Below are 19,698 nucleotides of genomic sequence, written 5' to 3' on the forward strand. Positions count from 1 at the left end.
CGGGCTAAAAAACTAGGATAAATATATAAAAAGTTTGAATTCCATTCTTAAGTCAACAGGGTGCTAGAGCAAGGAAATAAGCATGCTTTCTCTGGGCTGTAGTAGATATTTCTTTGGTCATTTGTATTAGTTCAGGAATCCACCAATAATTCTTATCATGATGGGGGAAGGAGAAGTAGGGGTTTGCAGGAGGAATATAACTGTCTTTAAAATTACATGACTTAAAATTACATGAAAGAGGATGGACTTCCAGTTAGGGAACAGAGTGGTGAGGATGTGACTCTTTCTATTCCTGACTGTCTCCTCATAATCGATTACTAATCATCTAAAAGGATACCCGATCCATGTCTCAGATCAAGCGGATATTGGCCTACAGCTGTCTCCCTTCCGACAGAAGCGTGAGGATGGCTGCAAAAATCACAACAAAAGGCCAGGCCATGAATCTCATAGCCCTTCGCCAAGTTCAGAGTGGGCAGTGAAGATCATCACGGATGTTAAATCCATGGTGGAGCTTACTATCAGGCGACAATTACAACAGATGCTTGACAAAATAGACATAATGGATCAACACTTTATCAATCCCACATTGGATTTAAAGAAAATGCAAACAAGGGTCAGCAAAAAGGAAAATACATTACAACCCAAGATGATGGAGCATAAACATACTAATAGATTGGAGACATTAGAATGTAAGACAATTTGAAAAATAGATCGCAACAAAATAATCTAAGGTTGATGGGACTACCAGAATCAACTGTGGATAAAGACTTAAAGAAATTTTGGGAAACTTGGCTGATGGCTTCTCTGGACCTTTCTAAGGCGACAGGACCTTTATATATTTAGAGAGCACACTGGGTTGGACAACAAAAGGAGCAGGGCGAGCACCCACGGGTAGTAATCGTCAAACTCCTGAACTGTAGTCATAAAGTGGAAATCTTAAGGGCCCTTCATGCTGGCAAAGCTTTGGACTACCAGCAAAAAAATATATTGTGTTTTCAAGACTATTCAGTGTAGAAAAAGCTGAAAGGGAACCTTTATGACAGAAACACCAGAGCAAACAAAAGAGTCATAAGGCAGAGATGTCCACAGTCAAAGTCCGGATCAAACAAAACAGTTTTTATGGATGACAGCAAATGTAGACTCAACACTAACAGTGTTTTGGCTAAAATAGCCTTTGTTAAGAAGAGTCTAATAAAAATAAAGTATGTATACATAAAACTTACATTAAAATTGGAATAATGAAAACAATGATCTAAAGGAAATGTAGAAATAAAAAAAAAGTGCATTACAAGTCTAAAAACCAATACTGCGTCTCACATGAGGTGCGTAGTAAAAATGCATAGTTGAAGACAAGACAAAAAAATTCGACAAAAAATATATTATCGTAACATGTATCTCACTGAGTACTTCTATATGAACAATCAAATCAAATAAACATTGCAAAAAGTATAAGACATATCAAACATCAACCAAAGTCTTGTCATACTTAGGGCTAGATTCACTATAGACATCGATCTTGTCCTGACCACTTTGCAATCATTTTGCTACCCCGGCCTGATTCACTAACCTTGCTCCCGATCCGATCCGCGCTTGATCTGATCTGCACATGCAAATGAGGGGGAATGGCATGCAAATGTAGGAAGGCAGTGATTCACTAAAAAATTTCAGGAACACCGACTGGGCTGGCCGGTCAAAAAATAAGTGACTGCTGAGGACCAGTTGCTCACGTTCTTTCCGACTGCCCTGCTCTCTGCCCCAATTCTCCTCTTGCCACCCTGCTCTCTGCCCAGACTCACCTGCTCTTCCCCGCAGTGCGAGCCTGTGGTTTGAACCCGTGGGTTTAAAGCGAGTTAAAAGTAACAAAGTTAAAAAAAAAAAGTTTCAAGCTCTGTAAGCATGTGCAGACCATCTACAGGCAAAGAAGATGGTCTGCGCATGCGTTGGGATTGCTCTTCAGCGATCCGTGTGGTCGGTTGGGGCATGACTCTGATCACCCCCATTTGCATGAGGACGCGTCACAAATCGGGCGGCCGGCAACTTCACGGATCGGATCACTGAGGTTAGTGAATCTAGCCCTTAATTTGTAATAGTCTTCTTATAAAACATCAACAAATGACTAAAAAGTTGCAAAAAGAATTTTGATTAAAACCAATATTAATAAAAACCAATAATGATAAGATAAATGAAAGTACAGAGTTACCCCATGCTGGAAATAGAGACGACTTGCTAACGAGCTAACTGCCAAAGAAAAACTTTGGAGCTGTGGCTGTGCTCTCTAGGTCTAATTGTAAAACAGTCGGAGTATTTAATCAACTCACACAGTACAGCGTAAGTGAAAAAAAGTGAAAATAAACAGTTCCCTACTGAGGAATACTTTGAAATGTGATAAAAGTGAGACAAGCAGAGCACTAAAGCCACTACTGAGATTCAGGCAAATAAACAAAGAGGGCATTTTTTGTGAAGCAGTGCAGGAAAGGATTAAGACACACTTAATCTTTTTAGCACACATACTAACGAAGCATAACAGCCGTGTTAAACTTCAACAAAAGTAGAATAACTTACTGAAAATGCTGAAATTGTTGAACAAAGACAAACAGCTGAGTAAAAAAAAAACTGCTGACGATACAAGTACACACTTTTGATCACCAGTGGAAAAAGAGCATGCTCAGATTCAGCTGACGATGTAGAGGTCACTATGACATCAGCTACATTGTTGAACAAACTTTATCAAAAGTCAGACATCAGACCAAGAACAAAAACAGACATCAGAGGGAAGGTTTCCGGGTCAGCTGCATGCTGTGCGCAGGAGCCACTGATTGAAGCTTTGTGAAGAGGAGTGTGGCTGGGAGGAGGGAGCTGGCCACAGAAGGTAAACACCTACGGGAGGGAGGGAGGCACAAATTTGGGACACAGCACAGAGGGAGGGAGGGACGACGAGGGGCGCATTGGGACATGGAAGGAAGGAAGGAAGAGGGGCATGTTGGCACAGGAAGGGAGAAACAGGATTGCATTGGGACACAGAAGGAAGGAGTGAGCACAAACATCGGGCAAAGGATGGAAGGGAGGGAGCATGACCTAGGTACACAGAATGGAGGGATGAGGAAAAGAGATGCTGAGGTGGGGGAGGGAATAGAAAGGGAGAATTATTGGGCATGGGTGTCTGAGTGAGAGGGAAAGGGAGATGGTGTACATGGGGAAATGAAGAAAGAGAACTGTTGGGCATAGGGAGAGAGATAATCATTGGACATGGTGGTGGGAGAGGCGTGAGATTCAGATGCATGGAGAAGAGAGATGAGAGGGAGAAATATTGGATGTGGTGGTGGAGAAGGAACAGTGGGACAGATGAAGAACAAAAGTAAGTGTAAACCTATCTTTTCTTTCTATTTAAACTCCAGTCTCTGTTTCTATAATATTTAATGTTCTTTAATGTTTTTATAGACTGTGTACTGTACAGGATCCGAGTTATAAACAAATTCAACTTAAGAATGGTTTAAAAAACGTAACTCGTTCTTAACCTGAGGTCACTGGACTTGGTGAAGCCTCTGCATTCAGTAATAACTAGGGTATGCCAGTTTGCAGAGGAAGAGGAAGCTGAACTTTCATCTTAATTGTAAAGGAGCTATGGTAATGCATGTGAGAACTACTTAGTGTTTGGTGGGCATGGAAGTATATGGGTGAGGGCGGGGGAGGGGGTATTAGCGTTGGAGAATGTAATTAGTTCTGGGAGTCCTGTTAGGGATTGGGGTCTGAGTCCCTTATGGAAGTAGTGTACAGTAGTGTGCTCCAGCTGAGAATGCATGGAGATTTGGGAGGTTTTTGAGGGGTATGGGATAGGGGGGAGAAAGGGGTAAGGAGGAAAGAGGAGGAGGAGAGAGGAGGAATAGATATTGCTAAGACTGCAAAGAAGTGTTATAAGTGTAGATGTATTTTATGGGGGTTCAAACATGAATGATTGGTAGAATGGATGGCACATGTGCTTAGAGGGGTGGTGCTACAGCTGTGAAAGCTCTCCCTGTATTTGTGGAACAACATTTTAATTTCTGGTGTTTATCTCTGCTTTATTAAGCAATGGTTAAGCTGTTAACTTGGAATGTAGGAGGGGATCTCTTCCTCGATTAAGAGAGGAAAAAAAATCTTACAAGCATTACAAACAAAAAGAGCGGCTATTGCAATGTTACAAGAAAGCCATTTAGGGGCCCCATTTAGGGGCCATGAAGAAATGGTGGGTAGGACAATATGCTGCTTCATCAGCACAGGGGAAAAAGGGAGTGTGGTCATTCTTTTTCATAAAGGTTTAATACCCTGGGTGGAGGATGTGTGGACAGACCAGAAGGGACACCTAGTGATCTGCACTGTAACCATCAATAAGAAGCAGATGGTGTTTTGTAATGTATATGTTCCTAACAATTATAATGCGACTTTCAATAGAAAGTTACTTGTTGATTTATTGCAGTATGACACTCAAAACCTGGTTAAGGGGAAGGGATCCGATATTGGATAGATTTCAGTGGCCTGGATCTGCCAGGACATCTTCAGGGAGGGGCTTTCCCTTGCTGAGTAAGACCTTGGGCCTGATTGACATATGGAGAACACGATTACACACACCTACCACACACCAACTAAACACGATAATACAAACCTACCTCGGGTGCACTCCACCCAATCTAGGATAGATTATATCTTAAATCAAAACAATTGGTGTCCAAAGTGTTGAATGCAGAGATAGAAACAAGAATGGATCCCAAATCAGATAAAATCTCCCTTTATTAAATCCAAAATACCCACGGGATGGGCGGGGAGCTGAGTGGCAGAGGCAAGAGAGAGTGGGCATCCTTCCTGCCAAGGATCTCTGCAAGGGGGTGTCGGGAGACCATGATCTTCATGGGAAGGGGGTGAGGGTGTCTGGGTGGTCGCCATGTTCATGGGGGGAGAGTCAAGAGTGTGTGTGCTGTCTGGGTGGCACAATCCTTGGGCAGGGAGTTGATCTGAAGTGTGGAGGGTCTGGGTGACACGACATGGTGAGGGACTGGAAGTGTGGAGGGGTCCAGGTGGCCAAGGCAGGATATTGCAAATGAGTAACACACACACACATCTGTGTGCATTAAAAAAATTTTTTTAAAAGCTCCCTGCCCTGAACAGCTGAGTGGCAGAAGGCTGCTCCGGGGTTTCCCTTTCAGTTCATCTGTTTGGGATTCCCCTACCAGCTCTGCGCATGTGTCAAAGTTGGTTTCCCAATGACTGGTGGGGTGAGATTATGGCAGATCTCCACAAAACTCATTTGTATTTGAGCATCGATCACCATTTGAAAATCGGACAAAATATTGGCCCACAGCGACCCACACGGTCTTAATGACCATTTTTAGTGCATCCAGCCCAGCGTTGGGTTTCTGAGGAGTAGATAAACAGATTACAGACCCATCATTCCCTTCATACCTACCTGCTGAGATTGAGGCTTGGAGCTGGGTTTGTGAGGATTAGATAAGTAAATTATAGACTCAACATTCTCTCCTTACCTACCTGCTGAGATGTGAGGCTCAGTGCCGAGTTTGTGAGCTCAATTTTATCTTGAGATTTTTCTCTTGCAAGTCGAGCTGCCTCTTTCACCTCCTGGAACTTCTCTGCAAACTGAACACATACAGGACAACCCTGGATCAACTGGGAATATAGCCATTAATGCCCTGCTTCAGCTTCACTTAAGAATAGTCTGAGAACAACAGACCCATTCCATCTGTGAAACAAGTCAACTTTAATCTCCTGACTCTGAGAGCTGAAGTGTTACCACAGAGCTGGGTTCTCAGCTTTTCTGTCTGTCAATCTGCAGGCCAGCACACACCCAAGAATGGCTGATAGGACACTTGCATATGAAACACTGAGCAGCTGAATCTTAAGCACCCTCTTGGCTGTGACTGGTTTAAAATTCATTCAGGAGGATTTAGAACATAGTGGCTTCCATCCTGATGAAGTCAGAGGTGCTGCTCGTCATCAGTCCCATGTAAAGCATGAACATAGCACAGAGGACAAGCATGTTTAGGAAAGGAAATTATATTCAGGGGCATTACCTCAATATGTTGTATTAATCCAAAGGAAGAATAGAAAATATAAGTGAATAAGACCAAAAGAGAGCAAAGGCCTTGAAATAAAACCAGGAACGGAGGACATGAAGGCAGCTTGATAACTTAATGAATCTGGTTAGCTCTGCTTCTGTACTCACCTCTAGAGAGCACAGGAGACGCACGCAAGAGCAGTCAGATTATACTGTCTCTGTGCTTCCTTGTTTATTTTTTAATATAAAGAAAATAGATAGCTCTCTTTGCGTGAAATTGTCAAACCCTGTCCATTCGTCACAGCCTAGCAGCAAATATGAGATAATAAGAACATCTCCAATATACAGTATTGTAGGAGGGTTGATTTCTATGACCCAGGTTAATGCCACCATATGGGCTATTTTGTTCCTAGCATTTAGGCATTACTTCAGGATACAGAAAGTCAACCCTCCTTATTTTCAGCATTTGTAGGGCTGAAGGCTTCAGTCTTTTCAGTTCCTAACAAAACCTCCTGCAAAACCCGAGCATAACTCAGCTAGCCCATGGAGATGAAGAGACAGAGCTTAGCACCTCTTTGGGGGCTAGACAGAGGGAAAGGATAGTTCAATAGCCTTCAGTCTTACCTGAGAAAGGTGGTGCTCCGATGCAAAGCCCAGCCCATAGACCGTGTTGGCTCTGCTGTCCGCCCACTGGCCAAACTTCTGGGAGGTTTTAGTGAAGGTCATGTTGGGGGTTATGGTACTATTAATGATGGCCTGAAAGATTATGAGAGGAAACCTTTAGTACAGAGACTGGACAGTTAGGACAGAGCTGTGCTTCAGCGAGCTAGTAAGTAGCAGAAATGGGAGAGATTCAAGCCCTTTAGGGACTGACACAGAGAGGGATGACTCAAATCAGAGTAGGGTCTGTGGTGACACAGAGGACATGGGCAAGTGGGCAGTCTGGCTGGTCCAAAAGGTACTTAGTTGCTAATTCCATTCTCACTATCTGCTTCCAGAAAGTACTTTTAATCAATTCATTTTGATTTATGTTGCAAAAATCTAAGAGACCTCAGTGAAACCTGTGAAATGGTAAAGATACAACCAGCAGAAACCACTCTCAGTAGATGTTCAGCTGCTATCTGTATTCTACCTCATAGGCCAGGGGTGTCCAATGTCGGTCCTCAAGGGCCGCAATCCAGTCGGGTTTTCAGGATTTCCCCAATGAATATGCATGAGATCTATTAGCATACAATGAAAGCAGTGCATGCAAATAGATCTCATGAATATTCATTGGGGAAATCTTGAAAACCCGACTGGACTGCGGCCCTCGAGGACCGACATTGGACACCCCTGTCATAGGCAGTTTTGGTTCCTGAAATAGAGAATGACATGGGGGCAAACTTTGACCCTTATTCACTCAAAAACAAGCCCCACATGGACAAACGATACACACACCCAGCAACACTACAAGGCCTTACTTACAACCCACAACATTCACACTCCCCAAAGAGAAAGGGAAAAAGGAAAAAGAAAAGAAGTGGAGAAAAAGGCCTTAGTTCAGCTTCATCTGGCCAAAAAAACTCCACTCCTACAAAAGCTGTTTATGTGTAAATGCTGAAAAATAGTCCAAGAAAACAAGGCAACTAAAGTAGCCTGCCAGGTGGTATCAAACGGCACGCCTAATACAGATGAAAGTCAGTGGGTGAATATAACAAAAGGCAGTATAGTCCAGCTCATAACATCCATAGCAAAAGCAAGAAAAAATAACTTAGCTGCTAATGGCCTCCAAATCCAGGCCAGGCAGTCCTTACACCCAACGGGGAACCCTCCGTTTCGCATCAAATCGCTGCATCAGGGGTGTTCATATCATTACTTCACATCCAGATATTCCAGACCCACCATACTCCTCAAACATCCTCACCACTTCATCAATCAAAACTTTGACCCCCATCCCTGTGAGTTCAGTTCCTGTCCCTGCCCCGCCCTCACAAACTCGGTTCCCGTCCCCACAAAAACTGTCTGATCCCATCCACACAAACCTTGAATAGTTACAATTTTATATTTAAATCATTTTATTAAAGTACAAAAAGAAACAATATTCTGAACAATTGTCATTTTATAAATCACAAATACAGAGCAAGGATCAACAAAATCTGTCTCCCCTCCCCTCCCCCTATCCCCTCCACTATCAATAAAACTGAATAAGCCAAATTACTACAGAATGTTTTATAGAAAAATCATGCTAACAGAATATCTCAGTCACACACGTCAGGAATAGTGTTAGGAGACTGCAACTAGGGCAACTGCCCCCTGGCCAGAGAAAGCCCTAAGCCTGCTGGAAGCTAAAGAAGCACAGTCAGGCAGGCTTTGTGGTCCCCAGTTATATACAACACCAGCTCTGGCAGGATACATATTTCACATCTGATATATTCTAATCACAAAATAGAAAATAAAATTATTTTTCTACCTTTTGTTGTCTGGTAATTTTATTCTTCAAATCATATTGGTCTCAGGCTCTGGTTTTGGTTTTCTTCTAATTTAATCTAATCTAAACCTTAAGTTCTTTATCATGGCATGGCTGGCTCCTGAAATTAAAATTGGAGCGAGAGGAACTGGGGAGGAGATGCCAAGTCTGACCACAGGAGCAAGACTTTTTACCACTTTCGCGGGGTGGTAAAAGGTCTTGTTTCCGTTCCCGCAATAAATCGGCTGCAAATTTTTCCGTTCCTGCGGATTTACAGTGGTAAAGTCAGTGTGTCATTCTCTACCCTAAAACCAGCCCCTGATTCCTGCTTACTTTAATGTCTTTTTGTGATATGTACTAGTCGTGTGCAACACCCTAAAAATCTCTATGGGAGTCACTTCTTTCACCCGCACATGGACCAGAAAGATCCTAGAAGCATTAATCCCTACAACCTCTCCGCCTGGCTCAATCTTCCCCCACCCAGAGAGCCAGAATCCAAGCCTTTGGCATAGTCCCAGAGAGCCTGCACACCTTCTAGAGGGGTGGGGGTGCCAAGTGGCTTCATTTTTCCTCCTTTTTTTTTTTTTAGTGAAAAATGAATTACAATTTAATAAAGGATGCAGGCTATAAATAAGACCTGTAAAACATGGAGCTAAACCAGCAAGACTAGGACTGGGTTTTATTCACTGGGAGAAATCATTAGCTATGACAGGCTTTTACCAGCAAATAAAATCCAGATGTGGAGCCATGGTGCAGTAAAGACGTAAAATGAGCCCAGGGTAGCAATAAAACCAGTACTCCTTGCCCTTACCTTAGTGCCGCCAACACTAATAATTCGGTAGACATTGCGTGTGGCGTCGTAGAAATAAGAGACAGTGACCGCTTGCTTGCTGGCTGGGATCCAGTTCCTCTTGGTAGCGGGATCGATTTGAAAGACGTGGGCTCGTGTGCTGAAAATTGGCTGCTCCCTATACAGCAGAAATCAAAATAATACAAGTGATGACACTCTGCCTTTCTAGTTAAGCGATCCGCTCAACTTCTCCACACCCTGGTTTTCCATAAGATTAGGAAGAAAAACCCAATGTGCTTTTGACATATGTTTTAAGCTCTGTTGTAAATATACTGCAGCAAGTCTTGCTTAACCACATATACTCTAGCTGAGATCAGTTGCCTGAACCCTTTCCCCTCATTAATCACCTTATCGTCTCTCTTAACTCTTGTTAGTCTACCTTAATGCCCTCGAAGCCTGATGGTTAGTGCGATGGCCTGAGAACCAAGGGAAGTGGGTTCAAGTCTTAGGGCTCCTTTTACGAAGGCACGTTAGCGGTTTAATGCGCGTAATAGCGCGCGCTAAACTGCCGGCCGCGCTAGCCACTACCACCTCCTCTTGAGCAGGCAGTAGTTTTCCGGCTAGCGTGTGATTAAAGCTACCGCGGCTTTGTAAAAAGAGCCCTTAGTGTATCTTCTTGAGTCACTGGGCAAATCACTTAATCCTCCATTGCCTCAGGTAGGAAAACTCAGGTAATGAGCCCACTAGAGACAGAGAAAGGACCTGCTGAGAAAAAAAAGGTACCAGAAATGGGGTATGTGATTTATTTATATCACAAATTAGAAGAACATCATAATCCTGCAAAACTTCAGCCTCAGGTCATTTTCTAAAGACTAATTACGTCTTTAGAAAATGCGGAATGTTCATCAATAAAAAAAAAGTAATTAATAGTATCTGGCGGGCCACGAGTTTGAAACCACTGCTCCACACAGTCATGAAGCAGATCACTCTACTAGTTCTGGAAAACAAACTCTAACTTTTATTTCTTCCAATTGGAACAAAGGGCACACTTAAACAATGCAGTCCCAACAAAAACATGCACTGTGTACATTCTTTATCCTGACTCATTTCAAGAGGAAAAATCTCCTAACAAAAAGATCCTGTTTTGGCTGGATTGTGATCTGTTGGGGGAGATCTATCCAAAGACAATTCTCTGGCCCAAAGCATGAGCTTTAGAGTCCCTCTGATGATGTCACTCATTTCTTTTTTTTTGTTGTCGTTGGGGTTGGGTTGGTTTTTTGTTTTTTTGCACCAGCATTCAGAGAGATCCAAGCACTGCCTGGGTCTCATTCACTGCACGTTTTCCAGAAGTTGCTGGAACCCAAAAGGCTGGGTTTACAACTGCTTTTTGAACTTTGTTTACCTTGCATTAACAGTGCAGATCAGATTTCACATACTATTGACAGCTCTAAGCCTAGGGACTGCTATCAAACGTTATAACTTCACAAATCATGGTCAGGGGAGACTCATGCACCAATACTCAGCTCTCTGGAGCATGAAGTCTACCCCTGGCTATACCTGTTTGGTCTGTGTATTTCTCCCTGTGTTGGGGCAGTTGACATTGAGATAAGGTTACTTATTGAGAGATCTTATTTACATACACCATTTTTCTCACTCTTTTTTTCTTTTGGAGGGTTGGGTATAATGTTGGGGTGCATCGATATGTGCAGAGATGGGTAGTGACGAAGTTCTTGTACTTCGTCAGTTAGGGTTACCAGATTTTAAGCCTGTAAAATCCAGACACATGACCCCACCCCCAGGCCCGCATAGTTCCTCCCAAGTCATGCACCAGCCCTGCCCCCCCCCCCCCGAACCTCTTCTCGAGTTTGGAGCCGCATTTGGAGGGCCTCCGAGTATGCACAGGTGTGACACTGACATCACACACGTGCGCATACGCAGATGCCCTCCCAAATCGGCCCCAAGCTCGATGCTTTTCAAAACCTAGACAAAATGCTGGGTTTTGAAAAGCCGTCCAGGTAAATCCAGACGTCTGGTAACCCTAATCACTGTACTTAAGTACAATTTACAGTACTTTTACTTGTAACTCATTACAAATAAGCAGCACTTTCTTACTTAGTAACGAAATACAAGTTTAAAAAGTATTTTTCATTTAAAAAAAAAAATAAAAATTTCCAGGACCATACCAAGTGGTGTCAGACCCAGCTAGCAGCTGATTGGACCCAAACTTCCTGTCCCAAAAACAGCTGAGCTGGGACCAGAAGTTTGGGCTCAATCAGATCCTTGCCAGGCTTAACAAGGGTGCCACAATTTTGGGTGGGCCCATCCATGGCTATGCCACTGGACATTGATTCCTGCACTACATTACATTCTTTCATGGTTTTTAACTGTCTCTCGCTGCCAAAACTATGCTAGTATTTCCTGTGTTAAACCCCAATGAGGGAAATATATTTCATGCCTACTCATTTCTGTCTTGCCTTAAACCAGGGCCTGATAACCCAGGCACCAGGTCACCATGGTGCCTAAAATATCTGATCTAGCGCTTGGGGTTTCTTCCGTCTCTCTTTCTTTCCCCACCGCAGAATTCTAAGTCTCTTTGAATCACCCACCTATCCTCCCTCCCACCACAGAATTCACCCTTCCTTGCCCCCAGAAAATTGCCTTTGATCATTGAACATAAGAATTGTCGCTGCTAGGTCAGTGCCCATTGTGGTCCATTGTGCCCAGCAGTCTGCTCACATGGCGGCCCTCTGGTCAAAGACCAGCGCCCTAACTGAGACTAGCCCTACCTGTGTACATTCTGGTTCAGCAGGAACTTGTCTAACTTTGTCTTGAATCCCTGGAGGGTGTTCTCCCCTATGTCAGACTCCGGAAGAGCATTCCAGTTTTTTACCACTCTCTGGGTAAAGAAGAACTTCCTTATGTTCATACGGAATCTATCCTCTTTCAATTTTAGAGAGTGCCCTCTCGTTCTCCCTACCTTGAAAGGGTGAATAACCTGTTCTTATCTACCAAGTCTATTCCCTTCAGTACCTTGAATGTTTCGATCATGTCTCCTCTCAATCTCCATCTTAGTCTCTCTTCTCTGGACCCTTTCGAGTAGAACCGTGTCCTTCTTCATATGCTGGACACAGTACTCCATGTGAGGGCGCATCATAGCCCAGTACAACAGCATGATAACATTCTTCGATCTGTTTGTGATCCCCTTCTTTATCATTCCTAGCATTCTGTTCGCCCTTTTCGCTGCCGCCACAGCCCATTGCGTGGACGGCTTCAATTTGTTGATAATAATAATAATAATAATAATAACTTTATTTTTCTATACCACCATAGTCAAACTGACTTCTAGGCGGTTCACATAGAAAGAAGGCTGGACAATCAGCGAATTACAAAATGCAAAAAGGAAGTTACATCATGAATTGGAGAAACATAGTGAAAGAATAAATGAGAGAAGAAAGATGTTACATAATACAATGGGGTTATAAGGTGAAGAAAAAAAAAAACAAACAAAACAAACCTGAGAGAGGTGATCTCATTAAGCAAGGAATTTGTCAAATAGAACGGTTTTAATTGATTTTCGGAATGTGTTGTAGGTTTGTCTGGCTTTATTTATGTGGTTTCCCAGCCAGGATTGCTGTCTGTTTGCTTGGAACATGAAGGTTCTGTCTAGGAAGGATTTGTATTTGCAGCCTGTGATCTTTCGGTATGCAAAGATGTTTTTGTTTCTGGTTGTATGTGTGGGGTTGTGTAGAGTGAAGTGTGTTTGCAGGTAGGAAGGTGCTAGGCCTCAGACTTGCTTGAAGCAGATACAAGCAAATTTGAACAGTATTCACACCTCCACAGGTAGCCAGTGTAATTTATTGTAATAGGGGCTAATGTGGTCTTTTTTTTGATCAGAACTCCCAAGTCTCTTTCCTGGAAGATCTCTCCAAGTACCATCCCAGACATCCTGTATTCATGCATGTGATTTTTGTTGTTGACATGCATCACTTTACATTTATCCATTTTGACCCTCATCTGCCATGTCGATGTCCATTCCTCGAGCCTGATTATGTCACATTGCAGATCTTCGCAATCCTCCTGTGTCTTCACTACTCTGAATAACTTTGTATCGTCCGCAAATTTAATCACCTCACTCATTGTACCAATGTCCAGATCATTTATAAAGATGTTGAAGAGCACAGGTCCAAATACTGAGCCCTGCAGCACCCCACTGGTGACACTCTTCCAGTCCGAGTATTGTCCATTTACCCCCACTCTCTGTTTCCTATGCTCCAGCCAGTTTTTAATCCATGTGAGTATTTCACCCTTGATTCCATGGCTCGCAATTTTCCAAAGTAGTCATTCATGTGGAACCTTGTCAAACGCCTTCTGAAAATCCAGATATACAATGTCGACCGGGTTGCCCTTGTCTATCTGCCTGTTTACTCCCTCAAAGTTCGTCAAACATGATCTGCCTTTGCTAAAACCGTGCTGACTGGTCCTCATCAGCCCATATCCGTCAAGCTGATCAATGATGCAGTCCTTTATCAGCACCTCTACCATCTTTCTCAGTACCGAGGTCAGACTCACCGGTCTGTAGTTTCCCAGATCTCCCCTCGAACCTTTCTTGAAGATCGGCGAAACATTCACCACCTTCCAGTCTTCCGAAATCTTTCCCGATTTGATTGACAGATTGGCTATTAGTTGAAGCAGTTCAGCTATGGTCGCTTTCAGTTCCTTGATGACCCTCGGATGGATGCCATCCGGTCCTGGGGATTTATCGCTCTTAAGCCTATCAATCTGCCTACACACCTCTAGACTGACCATCAATCCTGTCAGCTTTCCATCTTCGTTTCCAGCATATAGCCTGATGGGTTGCGGTATACTGTGTAAATCTTCTTTGGTAAATACAGACGAAAAAAATGTGTTCAGTTTGTCGGCGATTGCTTTGTCCTCTTTTAGCACTTCATAATGCACCGATCTGGCTGGTGTCAGGGTCTTCCTCTCTGCTGGCCAGAGCAGTGCATTGTGAAGGCTGCTGCCGATGACTGTTGGAGGCAAGTTTCCGGGGTGACAGAGAAACCCTGAATTCTGCGGTGGGAGCGAAGAAAGGTGGGTGACTTAGAGAAACTCCAAATTCCAGCATGGTAGTGAGAGGGAGAGAAATGTGCTGGACCTATTGGGTGGGGGGAACAGTGAAATATGCTGGACTTGGGGGAAGAGCAAAAGGGGGAAAGAGAAGGGATTTTGGATCGCTCTTATCATATCCTCTGGCAACATATTTCAGAGCTTAACTATTCTCTGAGTGAAAAAAATATTTCCTCCTATTGGTTTTAATAGAGTAATACTTTTAAAACCAATAGGAGGAAATATTTTTTTTCACTCAGACAATAGTTAAGATCTGGAATGCGTTGCCAGAGGATGTAGTAAGAGTGATTAATGTAGCTAGTTTTAAAAAAGATTTAGACAAGTTCCTGGAGGAAAAGTCCATAAACTGCTGTTGAGACAGACATGAGAGAAGCCACTACTTGCCCTGGATCAGTGGCATGTAATGCTGCTAATATTTGGGTTTTTGACAGGTACTTGAATTGACCTTCATGAAGACGGGTTACTGGGCTAGATGGACCATTGGTCTGATCCAGTAAGGCTATTCTTATGTTCTTATGTTACTCTTGTTTATTCTTTTGCCATGTGGAATGCCAATGCCAACACTTTAGTATAGTGAAATGACTGCTGTTACATCTGAAATGCTATATATATTGACTTTCATATTTTAATTCCTGCAGCACTGCAACATATATTTTGTAGTGAGATGTTCAGTACATGTTTTATTTCATTTAATTGATCTATGGAAGAAATAAGTAGCAATACTGGATGCTCACAGGACTACAATTTATTGAGAGACACTGCTTCATGCATCTGCAAGGATCACCTTTTTGGGGATCTCTGAATTTTCCCAAACTGTGTGTAGGAGGTTTTTTTTGGGGTTTTTTTGTTTTTTTTTTTACAAAAACCCAAATTATTGCCGCTACAAAATTTTCAGTAGCTCTATGCATACCATTTTCCAGTGTATGTTAATTTTACTGTGGTCCAACTTATTTTTTGCTTTGTAATTAAAAAATAGCTTTAAGAGCTGTACTTTTTTACTTTTACTTGAGTTTGTAGGGGTTTTTTTGGGGGAGGGTGAAAATATGACTTTTCACTTTTACTTCACTACTTTCAAAGCCACTACTTTTACTGTTTACTTAAGTACTTTTAAAAAGTAACTACACCATCTCTGGATATGTGATAGGTGCTTCTGTGGGATGTAAGATACTACTGTAGATAAGCTGGGGGATGATTTCATGGAGGGGGTAACTTGCACTGGAGCGACAAGTTGGAAAGGTGGGATAAGGGGCTTGAGGAGGGTTAAGATTTTTTTCCTCCTGTCATAGGATGGGGACTGGAAAAGAAAGTATAGCTTCTTAGCCTTTACAAATCAGGAGACTTCCTCTTACATATGGGAGCGAGCCCTCTGTGGAACAGATGAATGGGGAGATTGGTGACTGGAACAATCCTCCCTAGGGGTATGTATGTAGCATCTGGCAGCAAACCTTGGTGCTATTGCTTAGACTATGCTTAAAATGGTCTCCTGGACTATAGGGGATGTTTCATTACCTATTAAAAACAGCAAAATTCTACAAGCTCTGAATAATAAAAAAAAAAAAAAAGCTGCCATGGAATTTTTGCAGGAAACACATCTAGGCTCCAAAGAACGTGGTAAACTGAAGAGATTGTTGGTGGATGATTACTTAGAGGCCCCTATGGTATGGTATTCTTTTATGTAAATAATTCACAATGGAAAAACCATAAACTAATAATAGGAGCTGGTGGTCATTATGCTATATCTCATATTACAGTAGAGAGAAAGCAATTATTATTATGTAACCTCTAAGTCCCGAATACTTATGATAAAAGGGGTTAATTTTCAAAAGAGAAAAAACATCCAAAAAGTGGCATAAAGTGCCAAATGGATGTTTTTCTCACCAAACAGTCCAAATCGCTATTTTCAAAACCTACTTTTCTAGGCAGATTTCTATGCTGTTTATCTCAATCACAAGGAGGTGTGTCAGAGGCGTGTTTAGGGTGGACAAGGGCAGGCTTATGACTTGGACATTTTCCTGTCATAATCAAACATTTTAAAAAAACATCCAGGGCATAATTTGAACGTTTGGGGCTAGACCTGTTTTAAAAATGAAGAAGTGCCAAAAAGCTGCCCAAGCTGACCAGATGACTACTTGGAGGGATGGAAGCATGTCTTACCCACACTCGCCCATGGATCACTGACTCCCTTGCCTATATGACAGCTGCAGATGTTATGGCTAGGCCTATGGGAGCAGCAAGCAGGTCTCTGGAGGAGTAGCCTGGAGGGCAGTGCAATGGACTCCAGAGAAGGGGCCCATACCCAGTGGTGTAGCAAGGGTGAGAGGCACCCAGGGCGGTGGTGCCCCTCCCCCGCCCCCTCCTGCCACGCGCGTGTGCCCCTTCCCTTCCCCTCTTTAATGTTCCCGGTGTGAGCATCAACCCCAACCTGCTGCTTGCGCTCTGACGTCACTTCCCAGGTGTGGGTCCAGGAAGTGATGTCAGAGGAATAGCCAACGCTGGCGTTAGCAGCAGGTTGGGGTTGCTACTCGCACTGGTAACGTTAAAGAGGAATGGGGGAAGGGAAGAGGTGCCCGAGGGGGGCAGAAAGGATGGGTGCTGGTGCCTCCACCAAAATGGCGCCTCCCCTTACTATGCCACTATCCATATCCCACTAAAAATACTATACTTGTGGCAGAGATTGAGCCCACCAAAACCTACTGTACCATCATATAATGCTTGAGTACCTGATTAAATTCATGTAAAACCTTTCTGAGCTCCCCTACAAGAACAGTATAGAAAATTGAATAAATAAATAAATATAGGTGATACCTGCAGGCATATTGGGGTGGTCTACAGTGGGGTCCAGTAGGTTTTGAGTAGATTAGGGCTCACCATACACCATAAAGGGGTTATGGTGAGATGTATACCTGGACCTTTGATGTGAAGTTCATTGCAGTGCCCTCTAAGGTGCCCCACTGCTCTGCTGAGCATGGAGTACGTGTGGCCAGACTCCTAAAATTGCTAGCCTCTCCTACATCCCAATGGCTTCTTTTGTGTGCTTTTCATTTAAAAAAAATGGTCAAAAAAGATAGATGCACTAAGAGCGAATACATCTAGAAAGGTCGTTTAAAAAAAAAAAAAGATATTGTGGTATCAAAAATGGCCATTTTCTCTACCAGATTTTTGGACGTACTTCACAAAACGTCCAAACTCAGTCTTGGACATTATATTGAAAATGACCCTCAAAGTTTATAAACTACTGTTGAAACATTTGCAAGAGTTTGATCAGCTTCTTACCATGCCTGGGAAGATTTTAATAATGTTCTTGAACCAGACAAAAGCCATCCACTACCCCCGCGTTAGGGTGACCCTTATTAGACGGTGTACTGATAGGTATGATTCTTCCAACTAACCATCCACCCAACTCTCTCCACCTGTCCCCCTAACTTCCCTCCCATCCCCCTCCTCAAAACTCCTGTGGGCTAATGACAAATTCACCCACCTGTGAACAGCCCTTTTACTCCCTACCATATCTCAGCTTTGCTTCCACCCAGTATCAACCAGCCCTCTCCCATCTCGCCCCCTATCTCCCCTACTATACAGCCATACTCCCAAGTGCCCATATATCCCTTCACTCACACACCCTGCATTTGCGTACACACCCACACACACATATACAGCTACTCCCCCCCTAAATGCCACAGAAATTAAAAGTTTTTTTTTAAAAAAAGAAGCATGTCAGGTCCTTCAAGTCAGATCAGTCCTTTGTACATCAACTTGAATAAGCTGCTTAGCTCCTCTATTCACCTTCCGCCAGCGAAAGCCCACAAGATGCTGCCGCACGTTGAGACACTCAGACTTCTTTCTTCAATAGCTCTCAAGCCTCAGCCATGGATGTCAGATGCTTATTCACTCCATTTACTGTGAACAACAGGCCAAATGAAAAAAGTCCACTTATACCTTCACTTGGCTTGAACTAATGCTTTAGTAACATCCCAGAAGGCTCTTTGTTTCTGTAAAGTGCTGATAGCTAAGTCCTGAAACAGCTCCACATGCAAGCCATTCCAGCACAGTGCATCTGCCTTTCTGGCTTGTCTCATCAGCCACTCCTTATCTTCAAATTTATGGAAACAGGTGATAACGTCCTGTCAGCCACCGGTGGGCCCAGCAATGTATGTGCTCTGTCCAGGGGTAGAGTGGCAGTCTTGTCCTGCAGGAGCTGAGACTGCCACTGCACAAACTGCATCATAACTGTCTCTGCGTTTTTAAACTCTCCAGACTCTGACACTCCCCGAAACCAAATAGTGTTCAGCCAGGCCTAATTTTGAAGATCCTCTTCCATGCTCTCCAGGGCCTGAAGATCTGACTGAAGCTCCTCTACTTCTTTCTGCATCCCTGACATGGTATCATCGCACCCATCCGTGTGGGTCTCCACTGGGCTGATGCACATCCCCAGCTCCGCGAGATCCATCTTCAGCTCCTGAACCGCATCTTTAATCTGCATTTTGATGGAGGTAATTTTCAATTTCATGTCCCTGCCCCATTCCTGTAAGCTCTGCCTTAATTAACCGCACAAGCCTCAAACACTTATGATTTTAAAGTGTTTGAGGCTTGTGCAGATGAGGACGGAGCTTGCAGAAATGGGGCAGGGACAGGAAAAGAACTTGTGGGGACGGGAAAATGAGTTCCTACGGGGACAGGGAAAAATTTGTCATGTCATTTTCTATCCTCCATTCAGACTTGTAAATCCACTTTGGTAATACTTTCCAGCACTGCTCCTGCATTTCCGCACACAAAGTCCAAAGTTGGACTCCTATCTCCTGTTGACATAGTCAAGCCTGCTTCCTCCAAAATGGCCACATTGCACAGAGTTCTACTGACTGGCTTTTCTCCCCGGAAGGTTGATTTCCCCTCCTCTGGTTTCTTTCTTGAGGCCATGGTACAAAAGGGGGAGTATTCCTATAAGCACTCCACACAAGCGATAGATGGTAAGAATACTTTTAATAGGCTTCTCAGAAAGAGTTTTGAAAAGAGGAATAGATTCGTCTTCTATGGTTCCACCAGTCCCCTGTTTTAGGGAAACTCTAAGAACCGAGACTCCCCATTCAGCTTAAAGCAGTCGACAGTCCTTTGGGTTTGCTGGCAGAGTAATTTATACTCTATTTAGTATGAATCCAGCTTCTTTCAGGTCTTTTAGGGTAGGAGAATGCTAACCAACCGTGTAATGAAAAAGATGTTCATCTAGAAGAGCAGTAACATTATGAAAAATTGTGGGTGCCTGATAAAAAAAAAGATCTAGACCAGTGACCAAACTGT

At 43.3% G+C, this 19,698-nt stretch overlaps 1 protein-coding gene across 2 annotated transcripts in view; it reads right to left on the minus strand.

The window, feature by feature from the left end:
- The window catches only part of HOMER3 (homer scaffold protein 3), a 112,623-nt gene that overhangs the window by 54,763 nt on the left and 38,162 nt on the right, over positions 1-19,698 (minus strand). The window contains exons 1-4 of one of the 2 annotated variants that reach the window (XM_033956892.1): positions 18,190-18,311; positions 9,301-9,457; positions 6,668-6,799; positions 5,518-5,625 (exon numbers count right to left, since the gene is read on the minus strand). In XM_033956892.1, coding sequence (XP_033812783.1) covers positions 5,518-5,625; positions 6,668-6,769 — 210 coding nt within the window. In that variant the 5' untranslated portion in view covers positions 6,770-6,799; positions 9,301-9,457; positions 18,190-18,311. Of the gene's footprint in view, positions 1-5,517; positions 5,626-6,667; positions 6,800-9,300; positions 9,458-18,189; positions 18,312-19,698 lie in introns of those variants that run through there. The other variant, XM_033956891.1, reaches the window with a different exon arrangement.

The sequence above is a fragment of the Geotrypetes seraphini genome, chromosome 8 (assembly GCF_902459505.1).
Source record: "Geotrypetes seraphini chromosome 8, aGeoSer1.1, whole genome shotgun sequence".
Lineage (NCBI taxonomy): Eukaryota > Metazoa > Chordata > Amphibia > Gymnophiona > Dermophiidae > Geotrypetes > Geotrypetes seraphini.